The sequence below is a fragment of the Panulirus ornatus genome, chromosome 4 (genome assembly GCF_036320965.1).
Source record: "Panulirus ornatus isolate Po-2019 chromosome 4, ASM3632096v1, whole genome shotgun sequence".
In the NCBI taxonomy this organism is placed as follows: domain Eukaryota; kingdom Metazoa; phylum Arthropoda; class Malacostraca; order Decapoda; family Palinuridae; genus Panulirus; species Panulirus ornatus.
This window is the reverse complement of record NC_092227.1, coordinates 47705087-47727415: the sequence shown is the minus strand read 5'-3', so window position 1 is coordinate 47727415 and position 22329 is coordinate 47705087. Positions and strand designations below refer to the sequence as shown.

Below are 22329 nucleotides of genomic sequence, written 5' to 3'. Positions count from 1 at the left end.
AATATACAATCATTCACATCAGAACGCTCTTTCAGTCTTTCACTTCCTTCACAGTTCGTAAATACTTTTCCCTGTTTCTTCTTTTTGTTCCCTTTCCTAATCCTCTCTAGATTACAATTACGGCCCAGAGCCTTGATGTGGACTTCTCTCTCCGTGACTGAAGCCTCCAACGTAAAAGAGAAAAACAAAATCAATACAACAAGATCCACTCCCCTAGCCGAGCTCAAGACAACGTCGTCAACAGCGAAAAGAGGATTCACGACCATGACGGAGCCACACGATCCACTTGGCGCCACAAAAGAAAAAATATTTCGAAAACTGAAATATAAACTTATAATCATTACTAGCTGGCTTACCCGCTGAGGTTCAACTTTTGAGCGTCACCAAAATGTTTGACGTTATATTTTTCATGAAAACTTTCTGTTAACTTCGTCCGATATTGATGAATATGAGAGCAATTCATTTGATAATGAAGGTATACATGACAAACACTCTCACTCTGAAGGAATATTTGATGGTATGCAATTCGATACTTAAGGAATATTTAACTCAAACTTTTCCATGTTGCAGGAATATTTCCAGCAAACCCGTCCAATACTGAAGAATATTTGATGGCCATGCATTCAATATTGAAGGAATATATACAAGTTTTTCGATTAGGAAGCAATATCTGATGGTTTGCAATTCGATAACGAAGCAATGTTTGTTGGTAACCGATTCGTTCTTGAATATTTGATGGTAAACAGTTTGATAGTAAAGGACTTGGCAATCCATCCAACGGTATTAGAATGTTCAATAATTACCCATTCAATACCGAAGGAATTTTACAGAAATCTATTCCATACCGAATAAAATACTTTGTTGCATTTCAAATACATGAGAAGTCATTCTATACTGTTTTTATCAATACATTTCTTTGGGAGGAGATGGGAGAAAAAGTTTGACATCCACGAAATAGTCGTTGGAAAGCTGTTTCCCAGAAGGGATATTTTCCATGAAAATATTCATCGCTATGGGAACAGATAACACACAAAAAAACGAGATCATTAACATCATGTGCCACATACACAGTGAGAGCGTGTGTAGTGTTAGCCTCAACACCTGAAGAAGGTGTGGAAAGACTTTTCGCTTGGTGAATGTACTACTCGTGTAGGGTTGACGCTGACGGCCTGAACTGTAGGACCCCGGTGTGGACGACGGGCCGAAACCAACTTACCATCATTAACAAAACAACGAAATTAACAAAACATATAACATCACCATAAAGATCAGTGATATTTATAAGAAGACATCAGTAAGATTACATTTTCCCCAGCTACCATAGTAATATGATCCAACTTGTGTAGTACGTGTGTGTGTGTGTGTGTGTGTGTGTGTGTGTGTGTGTGTGTGTGTGTAAGCGTGTGTGTCAGTCTGGACCAGTATGTTCACGACTCTCACAGGAACCGCTACCTGGGTGCGTACAAGCATACATTCACACACAGACACACACACACTGGTGTCGGTTCCAGTACAAAAACGAAAAGCTTCCCATCGACTCTCAAGTATTGAGACGTTACTTTCTCCATGAGAGAGAGAGAGAGAGAGAGAGAGAGAGAGAGAGAGAGAGAGAGAGAGAGAGAGAGAGAGAGAGAGAGAGAGAGAGAGAGAGATACTGGATGCCTGGAGAAAGAACCCCCGCCTGGGTATTGGTCACTGGTGCAGAGTCAGCACTTCACTGGTTGTCAGATTCCACACCTTCAGCCAAGATTAGCTGTCTATTCTTTCTGTCTCACACTTAACAATACCCCAACTCAGACGACTCGTTCCTCGTACCTCAAAGCGTTTCCTGCGACGAGCGTTACGCGCATTCCTTCCTTTCTCAGCAATATCTCGTAGTACCTCACTCCAGTACACATACAAGAAGACCCACTACCAGGACCTCTACTAGGAACCAGGAGCTTCCCCAGGTATGAGAACGCTAGGCAGAATATTGAAAGAAATCACGATCATCATGTTCCGTCTCAGTGAAGACTACCAATACATTTCAATTATAGCTCAACAAATTAATTATATCATCAGAGAAAATGCCTGCACGAGAACTCAAATATAACGAACGTATTTCAAGTTTTTTTTTTATCTTTAGTGATTGCTAGCTGCTAAGATTGTTCTCCCCCGGAGTACTCGTCGGCTGAGATTAGATTAAGGATGTTTTCGCCATTCTTCCTTTCCGATAAAATCTCCACACTAGTATATCCTACCGTACATGGTGCGCCTTCATGGCTGTTTCCCCTGTCTGCTGATATGCCAGAGGGAGAGGTGGGTGGGGAGGAGCCTTCTTGATTATAGTGTATGTCTACATCTACTACGATCAGGACTGTGGGATATCATCACTATCCTGCGACATATTCCTTCTGTTAGCAGCCCTTCTCATGTATTCCCTCAGACAATGGGTTCTCAATCCCGTTTTAGGGCCTCCCTTAGGTACTAGGATCCTCCCTCAGGCACCAGGACCCTCCCTCACACGCTTGGACCTCCCTCAGACACCAGGACTCTCCCGCAGGTGCCAAGACCTCCTTCAGATATCAGGACGTCCTCCTCAGAAGCACAACCTACCTCCGACCTCCACATCCGGCCCACCTCCCCGTTGCATGCCAATTTCTGTTAACAGACAGGAGAGTGGGAGGTGGCCAGCTGATGGTGGGAGTTCGCCTGCAGAAGGAGAAGCCTCCATCACAAGCACCCATCACTCACTGTCACAGGTCAGCCACAAACGTCTTCATCGTGAAAAATGAAGTCTTGGATCCCATTGAGAAAGTTTATTTCGCTGTTTATGTGTGTGTGTGTGTGTGTGTGTGTGTGTGTTCTATGGGGAGAAAATTTAACATTAGTGTTGCCTCCGTCTCTTAATCTTATATATATATATATATATATATATATATATATATATATATATATATATATATATATATATATTTTTTTTTTTTCTTTTTTTTTTTTTTTTTTATACTTTGTCGCTGTCTCCCGCGTTTGCGAGGTAGCGGAAGGAAACAGACGAAAGAAATGGCCCAACCCCCCCCATACACATGTACATACACACGTCCACACACAAAAATATACATACCTACACAGCTTTCCATGGTTTACCCCGGACGCTTCACATGCCTTGATTCAATCCACTGACAGCACGTCAACCCCTGTATACCACATCGCTCCAATTCACTCTATTCCTTGCCCATGTCTTTACTCACCCGCGCGCGCGCGCGTGTGTGTGTGTGTGTGTGTGTGTGTGTGTATCTAAATCTACAGGTTCCTAGAGGTCCCCTTACTTCCTCTCTCTCACACACATACAGTGTGGCCCCACGAGTGTAAAACCACTCGCCTCGTTCTCACACCACGGGCTACCGAACATGCACTCAAGGGGATGACAAACGTCCACTAAAGGTCACAGCCATCTACAAACTAATTCTTAAAGGTCATAAGAAGATAACTTTAAACACGCCATCTTTTCATCGTGTACGAAGATGACGGTTGTCGTCAGACTACACACACACACACACGCCACGTAAACAAATAAACAAACTATAGAAGTGCGAGGAGTTTATGGGGGTCAGGCTGGGTATTTGAGGGCAGATGTGGAACGAGCCGTGACCTCAGCCGGGTGGAATGGGTAAGGGGGATCATGACCTCAGAAGAGACCTCCTCTTCAACACGGCCTCTCACTTACCACCATACACCGCCTGGCTGGTTAGACGTACAACAGCAACAACAACAGCAGCATCTGTTTTCCATAAAGAATCGCCCGTTACCCAGCAGGCGAGGGAGGGGCCGGCCCACTGGCCTCCATGTGTCCCCTGCACAGCCCTATACAGAACACTGACCTCATCCTCGTCTCCAGCCACCCTTCCTCTACCCCTTTCCTGCCACCCTCACAGTATGATTACTCCCTCAAAAGCTCCTTGCCACGCTCATTACCCTCATAACCCCAGACCGTCTCACAACCACTCCATCCTTCACTTTATACAATTAAACTCATCCAGCCAGGCTTCATTCTGCGAGTCAACATCTTGCCTCATTCCTCTTACCTCACATGCCACTCTCGGGGGATTCATTATAGTGTTACCCTTTTACTACAGGCTCAAGTAACATTCACACAGCTCAAAGTGGGACGAACTATATCTACTAACAGACCTACGCACTAACGTCTTAACCTCTCGCAATCTTCCTCAGATTATCGTAAACATATTTCTCGACAGGCAATATCAACTGAACCTTTGAACAATGAACCTTTATTATCATATATGTACAAATAAAATGCAAATGAACGCGAACTTATATATATATATATTATATATATATATATATATATATATATATATATATATATATATATATATATATATATATATATATATATATATAGATAGATAGATAGATAGATAGGTAGATAGACAGATATAGATATACGTACATACACACGTAGAGAGAGAGAGAGAGAGAGAGAGAGAGAGAGAGAGAGAGAGAGAGAGAGAGAGAGAGAGAGAGAGAGAGAGAGAGAGTTCCACAGTCTAGCTGCCAGAAAAATAAAGATGAAAATAACATGAAAGACAGTGAATCCGCCAATCATGTTCCCAGTGATCACACAGACGCAGAACCTGTGGGAGGCGGGAGCGTGTCGGATGCCGCCTGGCCACCACATCAAGGCAGCAAGCAAGTAGCTACCGAATCACGAATCCCCCAAGCCAAAGTAACTGCAAAAATAGGTTTGAAAAGGCGCACCATGGCCGCAGGGAGAGAGAGAGAGAGAGAGAGAGAGAGAGAGAGAGAGAGAGAGAGAGAGAGAGAGAGAGTGGGGGGGGGGAGGCCGATGGGTTCACAGCGAGAGAAGTGGAGATGATAAGACTAATTGCCTCTGAGTGTGAACTCTGTCGAGAAGGAAGTGAGGGGAAGAAGAGCGTCCCCAGATGTGTAAGCAGTATGTACCCCGCACAAGGACGACTCAGCTCCTCTCGGCAGCTTGAAGAGCTGCTCTGAGCTAAAATATATGTGAGACCTGAAGAATCTCACTTTGTTTTTCTCTTTTGTTTCACATTTCTGACACCAGAAGTTTATTCTCAAGCAGAAAAGGGGAGATCGGCGGTACCCCTGTCGGCATTAATTAACGATGTGGAAGCAGATTTAGATTTTATTAGTCGTGATTACCAGAGATATCACAGGTTACATTAATGACATGTAATATAGTCGTGGGGCTTCGAGTAAAGGAATTTTCAAAAGGATATCAAATCAAGAATTTTTTTTTTACATAAGGATATATACGATGATACTGAGATCTGGATGCATTGAATACTAGGATCTGGAAGCACTAATCAAGAGTTGGTTCAACGCCAACGAAAGATGTTAAACCCAGGTCCAAACAGAGGGAAATGGTCGACGTAACGCTAACAGAGACCAAACAGACGAGGAGGATTAGAATCCAGAAGGAAGCAGTTGAGTGCAAAGCTGAGTCTTCTGCGGAGGAGACAAGGATGGCATCCAAAGATAACTGATAGCGAACAGGAGGAGGAGGAGGAGGACAAGGAAGAAAATAGTATATTGAGAAACGCCACAGCTGATAGGATGGAGAGGTCCATCCATTAACAATTACTGCAATTGACCGTCTGGAGGGAAATCTCGGTAAGTTTTCAGAGAGAGAGAGAGAGAGAGAGAGAGAGAGAGAGAGAGAGAGAGAGAGAGAGAGAGAGAGAGAGAGACTACAAATGAAAGTTCGTCAGTTATCTGAGACGTAAACCAAACCCTATCACAGAAAACTTGTTACATTCCTCTTCTGTTTAAGCGATCCGTCCAATATCGGTCGAATCAATCCGCGGACGCTGTGAGGGTATCAGTGCCTACGCCTTCCCGCTAATCCACTTATGTACAACTTCTAGAAACACTGTAACTCGGGCCTCTGAGAGGAATTTCATCAGGGGTACAAAGTTTCTATCGGGTCCCCTTCCATTCTTCATTGGTCATGTTTTTTTTTTTTTTTATCCACTACGGTTTTATGCCATGTACTTTAAGAATATTTTAGCTACGTAGATTCACACAAAATGGGAATGCTAGTCTTCAATATATGCAAACATTTAAAGTAACATACTACAAGTAATAACACGTAGATCTTTAACACTGCCAAATAATATCACTCATTCATCTATCTATCCATCTATTTATCTATCTAATATATATATATATATATATATATATATATATATATATATATATATATTTTTTTTTTTTTTTTTTTTTGCTTTGTCGCTGTCTCCCGCGTTTGCGAGGTAGCGCAAGGAAACAGACGAAAGAAATGGCCCAACCCACCCCCATACACATGTATATACATACGTCCACACGCGCAAAATATACATACCTACACAGCTTTCCATGGTTTACCCCAGACGCTTCACATGCCCCGATTCAATCCACTGACAGCACGTCAACCCCGGTATACCACATCACTCCAATTCACTCTATTCCTTGCCCTCCTTTCACCCTCCTGCATGTTCAGGCCCCGATCACACAAAATCTTTTTCACTCCATCTTTCCACCTCCAATTTGGTCTCCCTCTTCTCCTCGTTCCCTCCACCTCCGACACATATATCCTCTTGGTCAATCTTTCCTCACTCATCCTCTCCATGTGCCCAAACCATTTCAAAACACCCTCTTCTGCTCTCTCAACCACGCTCTTTTTATTTCCACACATCTCTCTTACCCTTACGTTACTTACTCGATCAAACCACTTCACACCACACATTGTCCTCAAACATCTCATTTCCAGCACATCCATCCTCCTGCGCACAACTCTATCCATAGCCCACGCCTCGCAACCATACAACATTGTTGGAACCACTATTCCTTCAAACATACTCATTTTTGCTTTCCGAGATAATGTTCTCGACTTCCACACATTCTTCAAGGCTCCCAGAATTTTCGCCCCCTCCCCCACCCTATGATCCACTTCCGCTTCCATGGTTCCATCCGCTGCCAGATCCCCAGATACCTAAAACACTTCACTTCCAGTTTTTCTCCATTCAAACTCACCTCCCAATTGACTTGACCCTCAACCCTACTGTACCTAATAACCTTGCTCTTATTCACATTTACTCTTAACTTTCTTCTTTCACAAGGTTTAACTAACTGCTGTAAACGATGCATGACACGCTACTGCGCACTTTCAGTAAACAAACCCTATTACCTCCGCTTTATCCTTGTCACCAACTATCCCTTCGCATGTTCATTCTCTCCTTTGCCTACATCTTATATATTCTTAAATGATTAACAACGCTAAACAATCAAACGTATACAATCAACTAACGCATATACGCTGACAAACTTGACTCTCTCTAAGAATACACATCGCTTCCTTAAAACATAAACCAATGAAATAAAAAAGACATCATATCCACAAACCCACAATAAAACCACTGCTAAACCTTTGAGAATGTCGTAATATATAAAAAGAAAACGGTTTTGAGAGTATGACCTTGGCCGCTCCCAGGGCGGTTCATTCCTGCGTCTTCCTTAATAAGGTCAGTCAGGACGGAGGAACTAGGACATATACGTCACGTGGTATGTTAAGACTACTGATGATGGCATTACGGACTGTTACACAGAAGTTATTAGCTACTTCACTTTCTTTGATATGATGGTAACAGAAGTCATTAGATATTTCACTTTGTATGATAGAAGTGAACATGTGTAACTGTAAATATATAAATTTAAATCGGTATGATGAGGAAGTTAGATATCCTGGGTATGGGAGAGGAGCTGGGGGCTGGGGAGGAATTCTAAGCTTTGGGAGGGTGAGTGTCCATACTCTTGGATGCAGGCATGCTCAAGTTCTGGGCATGGTGAGGAATGTCCAGGCCAATTGGGGGAGGTGACACATCAAGGCTTTGGGTGCACATTCTGGTAAGGGAATGTGACGTATCTCGACAAGGACAAACTACCCGGGCGACGGAGGGAAGGACAGACGAAACAACTGCTGACAAAAATAATAAGACAGGAAATAAAGCAAACATATATTTTGCTATCATCATTACAATCTTAACACCCCTTATAAATGGATCCTCTGCAGTCCACGCAGAAGCAGGGAAGTGATGGACTCCTTTGAAGCGAGACATTCATCAGCAAGATTGTACGCCTTTCCGTTTGATGGTGCTAGTGTTCGGTGATGATGGCTCAGCCTCGCCGAAATGAACTTCTCGTTCGCGATATAACCACGTAAGGCGTGAACATTTCAAAAGTGAGTGAAGTCCAGTGGGTATAAGAATCAAATACCCCACAAACAAATTAAACCACCATGGAGACATCACGCACCCCTAATGCAAACCGACATTCACTTGGAACCAATCACTTTTCTCTCTTCCTACTCGTACACATGCCTTAAACCCTTGATAAAAGCTTGGAAATGACACCACATTAAAAGGATTTTTGGTTCAGTGGGTGTAAAAAAAAAAAAAAAAAAAAAAAAAACTACCTTATTTGTGATTAGCGGGGCCAAGGAAATTTTACTTTGATGTGGTCCAGTGGAAGCTGAAATTTCCCGTGGGCCTAAGTTATGATCCGATAAGAAAGGACACAACCTGATTCATGGTTTACACAACCAAGAAATGACGGACGATAAGCAGCAGCTGAATCAGAATGAATGTCGGTCTCTTGAGTCATTCTCAATCCGGGATAAAAAGAGATCCCCAACCCCAGATATAACACATATAATCCATGAATATAACGCAAAAAGGCTTTTATTCCTAGACGAACAAGCTATAAAATATGCCTCTCGCCTTTAAACAAAACTAATATATTCGAAAGGTGAGGGTAAATTCGGCAGACTGCAGTGACGTAGTCTATAGGTAAATTAAAAGCTATTATATTATCTAGAGTGTGGTTAATGGTTCCCTTTTCTCCCTCACTCGCGTGGAATATAGTACTTCATGATGACAGAGAATCTCTTGTTATTAATTCAAATATCCGAAAATAACTGAGAAAATCCCTCATAACTTATTTACAGAAAATACCTTTTCAAAATCATCTACTTCACACAAACAAAATAATCCTTGTCCATACAACACAAAAATCCTGCCTATAAAGTATCTTTACAGAAGAACATTATAACTACTTGGTTATTTAGAATACCAGAGAGGTAACTGAACCTTTATCAAAACCACCCCCAACACGTACTGGAAAATTTCCTAATAACCGAGAAAATAAATCCCTATAGGAAAAGGATATACATCTTTGCGGCTAACTGTACATTCGCGAAAATAACTACTTTCCAAACTGAGTTCCTTCATCAATCTGTAACTAATAAATCTTGCCTGTAGAAAAAAAAAAAAAAAAAACGCAAAATTAACCATTTGGTCAAATGAAGGATTACCATTCCTTCCGTATTCATGGCAGTCTGTGGGTGACGAAATCTACATTCCCCAAGCACATGGTCGGACATTTCCCAACTCAACGGTTGGCAGCATCACTGCTGGCTTACCACTAAACATCCTCCCCTTCAACCCTCTTGTTCTGACTGTGGTGAGTGAGGGCAGGGCAGTCGGAGAACCACAAAAGTAAAAGCTCAAGAGGAGTGGAGAGGGGCAAGGGGAGGATGTGGAGAAGGAATGTCCAGGTTAAGGGGTCATTATGAAGCAACCGTACTAGACATGACCATATTTCTGTCCAAACCTTTCCAATCTCTTTATTGCATCTTGCAGCACCCAAGTAGCACAAGAAAAAATTAAAAAAAAAACAATGTCTTCAGGCGAAACATCAACATTAACGATATTTTGACGTGGCTTCCATGTCGCTCTTACGTGCTCTCCGGATGATGTGAAAAAGGGAGCACATAACACTTGAACGTGTCCCATTCTTTTGTAACCTTACGTTGAGACTAATCATTATGATCCTTGTACATTACCTTACCGCTCTTTTACGAACGTACAGTTAGCTTTGGTTTACAACATTCTTTAGTATAGCAAACTTTAACAAACAGCATCTACTAGCGGGAGCTGGGTCCGCGGAATTCCCACTCTTGAACAGACAACTTCGTTTATCTGCAACAAACTACTTTCATCACCGAAGGAAAAAAGTAGGCTACTATAGAGATTCAGTTCCTCCATAAGCTGATGACCTTTGCCTTTAAAAGATATGAATGATGTTATATTTTTTTCTCAAAATATCAATTTATTTGCATTCTCTTTCATGAAAATGATAGATAAAATTTCTTAAGCATTAAATCAAGATAATTATCGAAATTTAATGCCAACATCGTTTATACTACAAATATGCATCACTGCAACAATTCCACGGGCTGGATTCGACAAAATACAAGATTAGATATTTTGAGGAGGTCTTTCCTCTCAAAGCAACAGCTCTTGCTGCCGAGAAAATTGGTCTGTCCCTCCACAGAGAACGGTTCACATATCTAGGGACTCCCTTGACAGGGATTAGTCAAAAGCAGTTAACTTTATCAGTTCCCTTCTTCCCTTCTTACTTCTCCACTCTAACTCCTATCTTTCCGCCAAAATTCTGTTTCTTCCTCTCTTCTCTTTCTCAAAGCTACTCTTACTTTGGCTTGTACGTGTAAAGTTGGCTACTTTTCAACCTCCTCCTCTTACAAAGGTCACAGAAAGCCCAAGAAGCTACTATGGTCTACAGGTACTGCAGGTACGACAATTGTGATGTTTCATGCCACAGTTAGACTGGAACTACTCATATTTTCTGACTCCTACAATCTGTCTTCCATTTAAGAAGCAGGTCCATAATCACTGAAGAAAATGAGCAATATTACCCTACCCCTAACAGATCCAATCTTGATGTAGTGCCAGTGGCGGTGGTAATCCAGATAACATCCATCCCTTGTTTTATGCAAAGGTTATGTTCTGGGAGAACCTTGAACAGAGACATACCACATGTAGAAAACCAATAACCATACCGAGAAAAATGGGATGTGTGCAGCAAGCTTCATGATCAGCATTGGTGGGTTCTCCTGTTATCTTCACATTATGTAGCTTTTGATGTTGAACAAACTATCTAGTCATCCTTTACATGCTTGAAATTGCACTGGCTCAGCTACACCATCTTTGCATAAATGCTCATAAATCCTCAAAGCTTTAGATCTGAGATGAAGGTGACTTAGGGTGCTTTTCTTTATCTCATGCTCTATGTATAATGAAAGCATTCTCCCTAACTGGATTTCTGACCCTTGTGGTTACCTTGGCAGACAGTGGAGTAGAGTGGACAATGGCTTTTCCAATTTCCTCTGCATTCTTCATGTTGTGCATTGCAAATTTAACATGCTGTAAACATGCCCAAGGGCTGATACTCCCCTACCAGCATCAGCATGATGTTAAGATTTTTTATCTTTGTTTCTAAGGTCAGAGAAGTTCTTTCTGTTTAAATAGGGTAAGAGAGGATGTTACTGAATGTTAAGATGCCATACTAAGAAACACAAACCCAGTGAGTTGCAGGAAAATCACAAGGGCAGCCATAACCAAATTGCACAAGCAGCAAAGATTTGTACACAATGGTGGTAACTTTAAGATTCACTCACTGGTCAGAACATGGCACTCTCCACCTAGTACTAACACTTACTCCACCTACCAACTCTCACAAAAGTTTTGGCACACACCTTACTACATATACCTTCATAGTAGCGAATTTTTACCACAAAAAAAGGACACCCAGAAGACAGTCCCTAGCATGACAGCAAATTTCCATATAGTGATCCTGCATAATCCAAGGACGGGATGTATTAGATAAAAAGTAGCACACCCATAACAAAATGATAAATATACATCCAATTATAATTTTTAATCACTCAAAAAAAATGTAAAAGTCAAATTACAAAAGGGAATAATTATATATGAATGTACACACTGTTTTACAAAGTCTAAAGATTCGTGAAACCAAACGTCTACGTGTTCATAACTAATATACAAACAGTTCTACGAATAAGGATATATAATTATATATATATATATATATATATATATATATATATATATATATATATATATATATATTTTTGCTTTGTCACTGTCTCCCGCGTTTGCGAGGTAGCGCAAGGAAACAGAAGAAAGAAATGGCCCAACCCACCCCCATACACATGTATATACATACGTCCACACACGCAAAATATACATACCTACACAGCTTTCCATGGTTTACCCCAGACGCTTCACATGCCCTGATTCAACCCACTGACAGCACGTCAACCCTGGTATACCATATCGATCCAATTCACTCTATTCCTTGCCCTCCTTTTCACCCTCCTGCATGTTCAGGCCCCGATCACACAAAATCTTTTTCACTCCATCTTTCCACTTCCAATTTGGTCTCCCACTTCTCCTCGTTCCCTCCACCTCCGACACATATATCCTCTTGGTCAATCTTTCCTCACTCATTCTCTCCATGTGCCCAAACCATTTCAAAACACCCTCTTCTGCTCTCTCAACCACGCTCTTTTTATTTCCACACATCTCTCTCTTACCCTTACGTTACTTACTCGATCAAACCACCTCACACCACACATTGTCCTCAAACATCTCATTTCCAGCACATCCATCCTCCTGCGCACAACTCTATCCATAGCCCATGCCTCGCAACCATACAACATTGTTGGAACCACTATTCCTTCAAACATACCCATTTTTGCTTTCCGAGATAATGTTCTCGACTTCCACACATTCTTCAAGGCTCCCAGAATTTTCGCCCCCTCCCCCACCCTATGATCCACTTCCGCTTCCATGGTTCCATCCGCTGCCAGATCCACTCCCAGATATCTAAAACACTTTACTTCCTCCAGTTTTTCTCCATTCAAACTTACCTCCCAATTGACTTGACCCTCAACCCTACTGTACCTAATAACCTTGCTCTTATTCACATTTACTCTTAACTTTCTTCTTTCACACACTTTACCAAACTCAGTCACCATATATATATTTATATATTTCTTTCTTTCATACTATTCGCCATTTCCCGCGTTAGCAAGGTAGCATTAAGAACAGAGGACTGGTTTGAGCACATGGAGAGAATGAGTGAGGAAAGATTGACCAAGAGGATATATGTGTCGGAGGTGGAGGGTACGAGGAGAAGTGGGAGACCAAATTGGAGGTGGAAAGATGGAGTGAAAAAGATTTTGAGTGATCGGGGCCTGAACATGCAGGAGGGTGAAAGGCGGGCAAGGAATAGAGAGAATTGGATCGATGTGGTATACCGGGGTGGACGTGCTGTCAGTGGATTGAATCAGGGGCATGTGAAGTGTCTGGGGTAAACCATGGAAAGTTCTGTGGGGCCTGGATGTGGAAAGGGAGCTGTGGTTTCGGGCATTATTGCATGACAGCTAGAGACTGAGTGTGAACGAATGGGGCCTTTGATGTCTTTTCCTAGCGCTACCTCGCACACATGAGGGGGGGAGGGGGATGGTATTCCATGTGTGGCGAGGTGGCGATGGGAATGAATAAAGGCAGACAGTGTGCATTGTGTGCATGGGTATATATGTATGTGTCTGTGTGTGTATATATATGTGTACATTGAGATGTACAGGTATGTATATTTGCGTGTGTGGACGTGCATGTATATACATGTTTATAGGGGTGGGTTGGGCCATTTCTTTCGTCTGTTTCCTTGCGCTACCTCGCAAACGCGGGAGACAGTGACAAAGCAAAATAAAAAAAAGAATAAATAATATATATATATATATATATATATATATAAGAGGTACAAGTTTGTTGAGTATTCCTGGTAAATTATATGGGAGGGTATTGATTGAGAGGGTGAAGGCATGTACAGAGCATCAGATTGGGGAAGAGCAGTGTGGTTTCAGAAGTGGTAGAGGATGTGTGGATCAGGTGTTTGCTTTGAAGAATGTATGTGAGAAATACTTAGAAAAGCAAATGGATTTGTATGTAGCATTTATGGATCTGGAGAAGGCATATGATAGAGTTGATAGAGATGCTCTGTGGAAGGTATTAAGAATATATGGTGTGGGAGGCAAGTTGTTAGAAGCAGTGAAAAGTTTTTATCGAGGATGTAAGGCATGTGTACGTGTAGGAAGAGAGGAAAGTGATTGGTTCTCAGTGAATGTAGGTTTGCGGCAGGGGTGTGTGATGTCTCCATGGTTGTTTAATTTGTTTATGGATGGGGTTGTTAGGGAGGTAAATGCAAGAGTCTTGGAAAGAAGGGCAAGTATGAAGTCTGTTGGGGATGAGAGAGCTTGGGAAGTGAGTCAGTTGTTGTTCGCTGATGATACAGCGCTGGTGGCTGATTCATGTGAGAAACTGCAGAAGCTGGTGACTGAGTTTGGTAAAGTGTGTGAAAGAAGAAAGTTAAGAGTAAATGTGAATAAGAGCAAGGTTATTAGGTACAGTAGGGTTGAGGGTCAAGTCAATTGGGAGGTGAGTTTGAATGGAGAAAAACTGGAGGAAGTGAAGTGTTTTAGATATCTGGGAGTGGATCTGGCAGCAGATGGAACCATGGAAGCGGAAGTGGATCATAGGGTGGGGGAGGGGGCGAAAATTCTGGGAGCCTTGAAGAATGTGTGGAAGTCGAGAACATTATCTCGGAAAGCAAAAATGGGTATGTTTGAAGGAATAGTGGTTCCAACAATGTTGTATGGTTGCGAGGCGTGGGCTATGGATAGAGTTGTGCGCAGGAGGATGGATGTGCTGGAAATGAGATGTTTGAGGACACTGTGTGGTGTGAGGTGGTTTGATCGAGTAAGTAACGTAAGGGTAAGAGAGATGTGTGGAAATAAAAAGAGCGTGGTTGAGAGAGCAGAAGAGGGTGTTTTGAAATGGTTTGGGCACATGGAGAGAATGAGTGAGGAAAGATTGACCAAGAGGATATATGTGTCGGAGGTGGAGGGAACGAGGAGAAGAGGGAGACCAAATTGGAGGTGGAAAGATGGAGTGAAAAAGATTTTGTGTGATCGGGGCCTGAACATGCAGGAGGGTGAAAGGAGGGCAAGGAATAGAGTGAATTGGAGCGATGTGGTATACCGGGGTTGACGTGCTGTCAGGGGATTGAATCAAGGCATGTGAAGCGTCTGGGGTAAACCATGGAAAGCTGTGTAGGTATGTATATTTGCGTGTGTGGACGTATGTATATACAAGTGTATGGGGGGGGGGTTGGGCCATTTCTTTCGTCTGTTTCCTTGCGCTACCTCGCAAACGCGGGAGACAGCGACAAAGAAAAAAAAAAAAAAAAAAAAAAAATATATATATATATATATATATATATATATATATATATATATATATATATATATATATATATATACACAAAATGCATGCAGCAAAATGGACTAATATACCATTATTGGCTGAGGAATGCCATGATGAAACAGCATGAAATTAATTTTCCAAATGTCTTATGAGTTTTCCACAACTGATGATCCTTTCCCAGTTGATGAAAAGTTAACAGCATCAAATACTCTAGAGTTCCACATAATACCTCAACTCCCTTATCTATATTGTATTCAAGAAACACCTTGAGGTCAATGCAGAATCAAGATAATCTAATAAGAAATATTCCTCTGAAACTTAATTCACAAACTTAGTCCTGTATCTTACAAATTATGTAATTCTCATATAGTATCCTTGCCTATGGTACAAAGTATAAAATGGAAAAGAAGACATATGACATTCACATAATCATGCAAAAATTTACCAAGGGAATGACCACCTGCACAGTAACAAAGTTTTATACTGAACAGCGTGGTCTTTTTCAATCTATATGTACTGTTCCTCATGCTACTTTGCTCACATGGAAAGAGCACATGAAAAAATATTTAAACATCTAATCAGATATGATAAAAAAAGATTTTTTATAAGATGTATGTGTGCACATACATTAACCCATTGACTATATATGCTTCATATACAGTACAAAATGACCCTGGCAAATGACTGAGTGTGCTGTATATGGTCTAGGGTATTTAAAAATCCTGGGTGTGGCAAATAGAGTAGAGAGTGAGGAAATGACTACTGACAATTCAGACAATGTTTCTGCATCCTCTGTCCATATCATTTTGACTCAGCTGTTCAGTAACCATCAAAATATTGTGGAGGGCAGTACACTATTTTCCCACTGCCCATGCAGCCAAGAAAATGCACATGAACAAAAAATTATTATTATTATTATAATCATTACTATTATCATATAACACAAAGACTCCTTCCTCTGAAGGAGCTCTTGCAGCTATGAGGGTATGCTACTTCTAGTAGCAGGGATAAGATGAGCTATTTCAGAGTCAGCTGTACCTCATTGTGGCTGTACTCCCTCTCATTAAGACAATAAATAATGGTACTTCTCGAAAGGTGACTTTTCACTTCCATCGTATCACAAACAGATGGAGTCCAATAATGCCTATAGATGCATCCCTTACACCAGCATAACACATACACATATAGTTATGCATTCATGCAATAATTTCTGAGTACCATTATCTATAATGATGTGTATTAATGATGGAACATACTTTACTGCAAATCATAACATAACTGCATGGTGAGACGTGCATATATCATGGCTGGCATTATAGCAGTCTGAACATTTATTCTTCTGGTCAGCTAACCACACAAGTAAATGAGTTACTATATTCATATATTTGTCTTTTTTTCCCAGGTAAAAAAGTTCTTGGATGATAAGACAAAATTCAAATTCAATGAAAAGTCTCATATTGAAGGTACAATAAATATCTAGAGAAGCCAGAGTCAATGGATTAATAAATTTCAAAGAAAATAAAACTAAAAAAAAACCATGCAAAACCTATTCTATATGTAATGCACTGCATCTCCTAACTCAAAAAGAGGTAATCATTTAAAGTATCACTTACCTAGAAACAAGGTCATCTGGTGTTGAATGAGACTCCACCATTAGCTCATTGTGGACAGAGGAGGTGTCGAGCGGTGCAGGAGGTGGCGTTGCTGGTGCAAGCGATGGGAGGGGGTAGGAGGTTAGATCATCACTTTGGGAGTATGTGGATTATTACACAGCAACACATGAAGGATGGATATTGTAAATTGACAGCTAGCATTAAGGACTAGTTTGTTATATGCTTGTTATATGACACACATCTATATAAAGATTGTCTATAAAGGATAGATTATAAAGTATGAATAAAAATAAATGTTAAATACATAAGCATATATATATATATATATATTTTTTTCGCCGGTCTCCCGCGTTTGCGAGGTATATATTATCCCTGGGGATAGGGGAGAAAGAATACTTCCCACGCATTCCTCACTTGTCGTAAAAGGCGACTAAAGGAGACAGAAGCAGGGGGCTGGAAACCCTCCACTCCCTGTATTTTAACTTTCTAAAAGGGGAAACAGAAGAAGGAGTCACGCGGGGAGTGCTCATCCTCCTCGAAGGCTCAGATTGGGGTGTCTAAATGTGCATGGATGTAACCAAGATGAGAAAAAAGGAGAGATAGGTAGTATGTTTCAGGAAAGGAACCTGGATGTTTTGGCTCTGAGAGAAATGAAGCTCAAGGGTAAAGGGGAAGAGTGGTTTGGGAATGTCTTGGGAGTAAAGTCAGGGGTTAGTGAGAGGACAAGAGCAAGGGGAGGAGTAGCACTACTCCTGAAACAGGAGTGGTGGGAGTATGTGATAGAGTGTAAGAAAGTAAACTCTAGACTGATATGGGTAAAACTGAAAGTGGATGGAGAGAGATGGGTGATTATTGGAGCATATGCACCTGGGCATGAGAAGAAAGACCATGAGAGGCAAGTGTTTTGGGAGCGGCTGAGTGAATGTGTTAGTAGTTTTGATGCACGAGACCGGGTTATAGTGATGGGTGATTTGAATGCATAGGTGAGTAATGGCAGTTGAGGGAATAATTTGTGTACAAGGGGGGTTCAGTGTTGTAAGTGGAAATGGTGAAGAGCTTCTAGAATTATGTTCTGAAAAAGGACTGGTGATTGGGAATACCTGGTTTAAAAAGAGAGATATAAATAAGTATACGTATGTAAGTAGGAGAGATGGCCAGAGAGCATTATTGGATTATGTGTTAATTAATAGGGATGCGAAAGACAGACTTTTGGATATTAATGTGCTGAGAGGTGCAACTGGAGGGATGTCTGATCATTATCTTGTGGAGGTGAAGGTGAAGATTTGTAGAAGTTTTCAGAAAAGAATAGAGAATGTTGGGGTGAAAAGAGAGGTGAGAGTAAGTGAGCTTGGGAAGGAGACTTGCGTGAGGAAGTACCAGGAGAGACTGAGTACAGAATGGAAAAAGGGGAGAACTAAGGATGTAAGGGGAGTGGTGGAGGAATGGGATGTACTTAGGGAAGCAGTGATGGCTTGCGCAAAAGATGCTTGTGGCATGAGAAGTGTGGGAGGTGGGCAGATTAGAATGGGTAGTGAGTGGTGAGATGAAGATGCAAGATTATTAGTGAAAGAGAAGAGAGGGACATTTGGACGATTTTTGCAAGGAAATAATCCAAATGACTGAGAGATGTATAATAGAAAGAGGCAGGAGGTCAAGAGAAAGGTGCAAGAGGTGAAAAAGAGGGCAAATGAGAGTTGGGGTGAGAGAGTATCATTAAATCTTAAGGAGAATAAAAAGATGTTTTGGAAGGAGGTAAATAAAGTGCATAAGACAAGGGAACAAATGGGAACATCAGTGAAGGGGGATAATGGGAGGTGATAACAAGTAGTGGCGATGTGAGGAGATGGAGTTAGTATTTTGAAGGTTTGTTGAATGTGTTTGATGATAGAGTGGCAGATATAGGGTGTTTTGGTCGAAGTGGTGTGCAAAGTGAGAGGGTTAGAGAAAATGATTCGGTAAACAGAGAAGAGGTAGTAAAAGCTTTGCAGAAGATGAAAGCTAGCAAGGCAGCGGGTTTGGATGGTATTGCAGTAGAATTTATTAAAAAGAGGGGCTGACTGTATTGTTGACTGGTTGGTAAGGTTATTTAATGTATGTATGACTCATGGTGAGGTGCCTGAGGATTGGCGGAATGCTTGCAAACTGCCATTGTACAAAGACAAAGGGGATAAAAGTGAGTGCTCAAATTACTGAGGTATAAGTTTGTTGAGTATCCCTGGGAAATTATATGGGAGGGTATTGACTGAGAGGGTGAAGGCATGTACAGAGCATCAGATTGGGGAAGAGCAGTGTGGTTTTCAGAAGTGGTAGAGGATGTGTGGATCAGGTGTTTGCTTTGAAGAATGTATATGAGAAATACTTAGAAAAGCAAATGGATTTGTATGTAGCATTTATGGATCTGGAGAAGGCATATGACAGAGTTGATAGAGATGCTATGTGGAAGGTATTAAGAACATATGGTGTGGGAGGCAAGTTGTTAGAAGCAGCGAAAAGTTTTTATCAAGGATGTAAGGCATGTGTACGTGTGGGAAGAGAGGAAAGTGATTGGCTCTCAGTGAATGTTGGTTTGCGGCAAGGGTATGTAATGTCTCCATGGTTGTTTAATTTGTTTATGGATGGGGTCGTTAGGGAGGTGAGTGCAAGAGTTTTGGAAAGGGGCAAGTATGCAGTCTGTTGTGGATGAGAGAGCTTGGGAAGTGAGTCAGTTGTTGTTCGCTGAGGATACAGTGCTGGTGGCTGATTCAGGTGAGAAACTGCAAAAGTTGGTGACTGAGTTTGGTAAAGTGTGTGAAAGAAGAAAGCTGAGGGTAAATGTGAATAAGAGCAAGGTTATTAGGTACAGTAGGGTTGAGGGGGAAGTCAATTGGGAGGTAAGTTTAAATGGAGAAAAACTGGAGAAAGTGAGGTGTTTTCGATATCTGGGAGTGGATTTGACAGCGGATGGAACCATGGAAGCAGAAGTGAATCATCGGGTGGGGGAGGAGGTGAAAGTTCTGGGAGCGTTGAAAAATGTTTGGAAGTCGAGAACATTATCTCGGAAAGCAAAAATGGGTATGTTTGAAGGAATAGTGGTTCCAGCAATGTTATATGGTTACGAGGCGTGGGCTATGGATAGAGTTGTGCGGAGGAGGGTGGATGTGCTGGAAATGAAATGTTTGAGGACAATATGTGGTGTGAGATGGTTTGATCGAGTTTTGATCGAGTAAGTAATAATAGGGTAAGAGAGATGTGTGGTAATAAAAAGAGTGTGGTTGAGAGAGCAGAAGAGGGTGTTTTGAAATGGTTTGGTCACATGGAGAGAATGAGTGAGCAAAGATTGACCAAGAGGATATATGTGTCAGAGGAGAAGTGGGAGACCAAATTGGAGGTGGAAAGATGGAGTGAAAAAGATTTTGAGTGATCGGGGCCTGAACATGCAGGAGGGTGAAAGGCGTGCAAGGAATAGAGCGAATATGAATGATGTGGTATACTGGGGTCGACGTGCTGTCAATGGATTGAACCAGGGCATGTGAAGCGTCTGGGGTAAACCATGGAATGTTCCGTGGGGCTTGGATGTGGAAAGGGAGCTGTGGTTTCGGTGCATTATTACATGATAGCTAGAGACTGAGTGTGAACGAATGTGGCCTTTGTCTTTTCCTAGCACTACCTCGCGCACATGCGGGGGAAGAGGGTTGTTTTTTCATGTGTGGCAGGGTGGCGATGGGAGTGAATAAAGGCAGACAGTATGAATTATGTACATGTGTATATATGTCTGTGTGTGTATATATATATGTTAAGATGTATAGGTATGTATATGTGCGTGTGTGGACGTGTATGTATATACATGTGTATGTGGGTGGGTTGGGCCATTTCTTTCGTCTGTTTCCTTGCACTACCTCACTAAAGCAGGAGACAGCAACAAAGCAAAATATATAAATAAATAAATATATATATATCCAGGCTTTACTAAACTTCACCTGCCTGAGGTTACACCACGAATGAAAAGTTACCTCTGGCAAGGCTGTATCAACTAGAATACAGTCTTGTCAAAGAATTTTCACTATAAAGGAGTCTACATTTCCCTGCTACTGAAAGTAGCACAGCACTGGGTTGCAGGAGACTTCAGAAAACATTCTGGGTAATAATATCAGGACTCTTTCACAAAAATTGGACTTGGGGTAATAAAAAAAATATATACATTTATGGATGGTACAGAAGTTGAATTTCATATGAAAAGGGGTGACTGTGTTGTTGATTGCTTAGTAATGATTTTCAATATATTTTTGGATGATGGGGAAATGCCTGAGCCTTGGTGGATTACATGGAGTGTACGAATTACAGAGGCATAAGTTAGTTGAGTGAACCTGGTTAAGTGTGAGGAAGAGTGGTGATTGAGAGGGTGGCGGCATGCACAAAGCATCAGAATGGGGAAGAACAATGTGGTTTCAAGAGTGGTGGAGGATGTTTGCATAATGTTTTTGCCTTAAAGAATGTATGTAAGAAATACTTGGAGTAACAAAAGGATTTGTATGTGGCATTGAAAGATTTGGAGAAAGCATATGAGGATGTGTGCAACAGCTGTTTGCATTAAAGAGTGTGTGTGAGAAATATGGAGAAACAGAGTGATTCATGTGTGGAATTTATGGACCTGGAGTCTAGAGAAACCACGTTATGTATAGGGTAGACAGAGATGCCTTGAGGAAGGTGTACAAGTATATGTTATGAAAGGAAAGCTATTAGAACAGTGAGGAGTTTTCAACAAGAAGGTAAGGTATGTTTGTGAGGAGGTATAGAGGAAGTTGAGTGGTTACTTGTGAAGGTGGATGTGACATGGATAGGTGATGTCACTGGCTGTTCAAATTCTTATGGATGGGTAGTGGGGGAGGTAAATACAAGTGTTTTGGTGAGGTATGCAGTCTGTAGTGGGTGAAGGAGCCTACGAAGTGAGTCAATTGTCCGGCAGCATGGTACTGGTGGCTGATTTGAGTGTGAGAAACTGAAGAAGTTAATGTCCGAGTTTGGGAGAATGTGTGAAAGGAGAGAGTTGAGGGTGATTGTGAATAAGGGCAAGGCCATTATGTTTGGCAGTGCAGAGAAACAGGTTAGATGGAGTATAAGTTTGAAGGGAAATGAGGAAATGAGGTGCTTTGAATAAATGATAGTGAACACAGCAGAAAAGAATCATGAAGCAGAGGTAAGTCAAAGGTGGGTGAGAGGGTAAAGGTCCTGGGAACATTAAGGAATATATGGAAAGAGAGATCACTATCTAGGAGGATGGAAATGGTAATGTTTGGTAGTGTCATCCCAGTGAAAGTATACAGATGCAAGGAATGAACTATATATGAAAATGTATGGAAGAAGGAGAACATTTTGAAAATGAAATGACGGAGGACAATATGTGGTGTTAGGAGGCTTGATCAAGTGAGAAATTATGGGGTATGAGAGAATTATGGTAATAAGAACAGTATGGATGAGAGGGCTGAGGAGGGTGTACTGAAATGGTTTGGACA

The 22329-nt window shown here is 41.4% G+C and overlaps 1 protein-coding gene across 10 annotated transcripts in view; it reads right to left on the bottom strand.

The window, feature by feature from the left end:
- Nucleotides 1-22329, bottom strand: part of LOC139766060 (disks large homolog 4-like) — a 1395716-nt gene that overhangs the window by 306190 nt on the left and 1067197 nt on the right. For all 10 annotated transcript variants that reach the window (XM_071694246.1, XM_071694262.1, XM_071694219.1 and 7 more), the window contains one exon: nucleotides 16841-16931. In XM_071694246.1, coding sequence (XP_071550347.1) covers nucleotides 16841-16931 — 91 coding nt within the window. The remainder of the gene's footprint in view (nucleotides 1-16840; nucleotides 16932-22329) is intronic.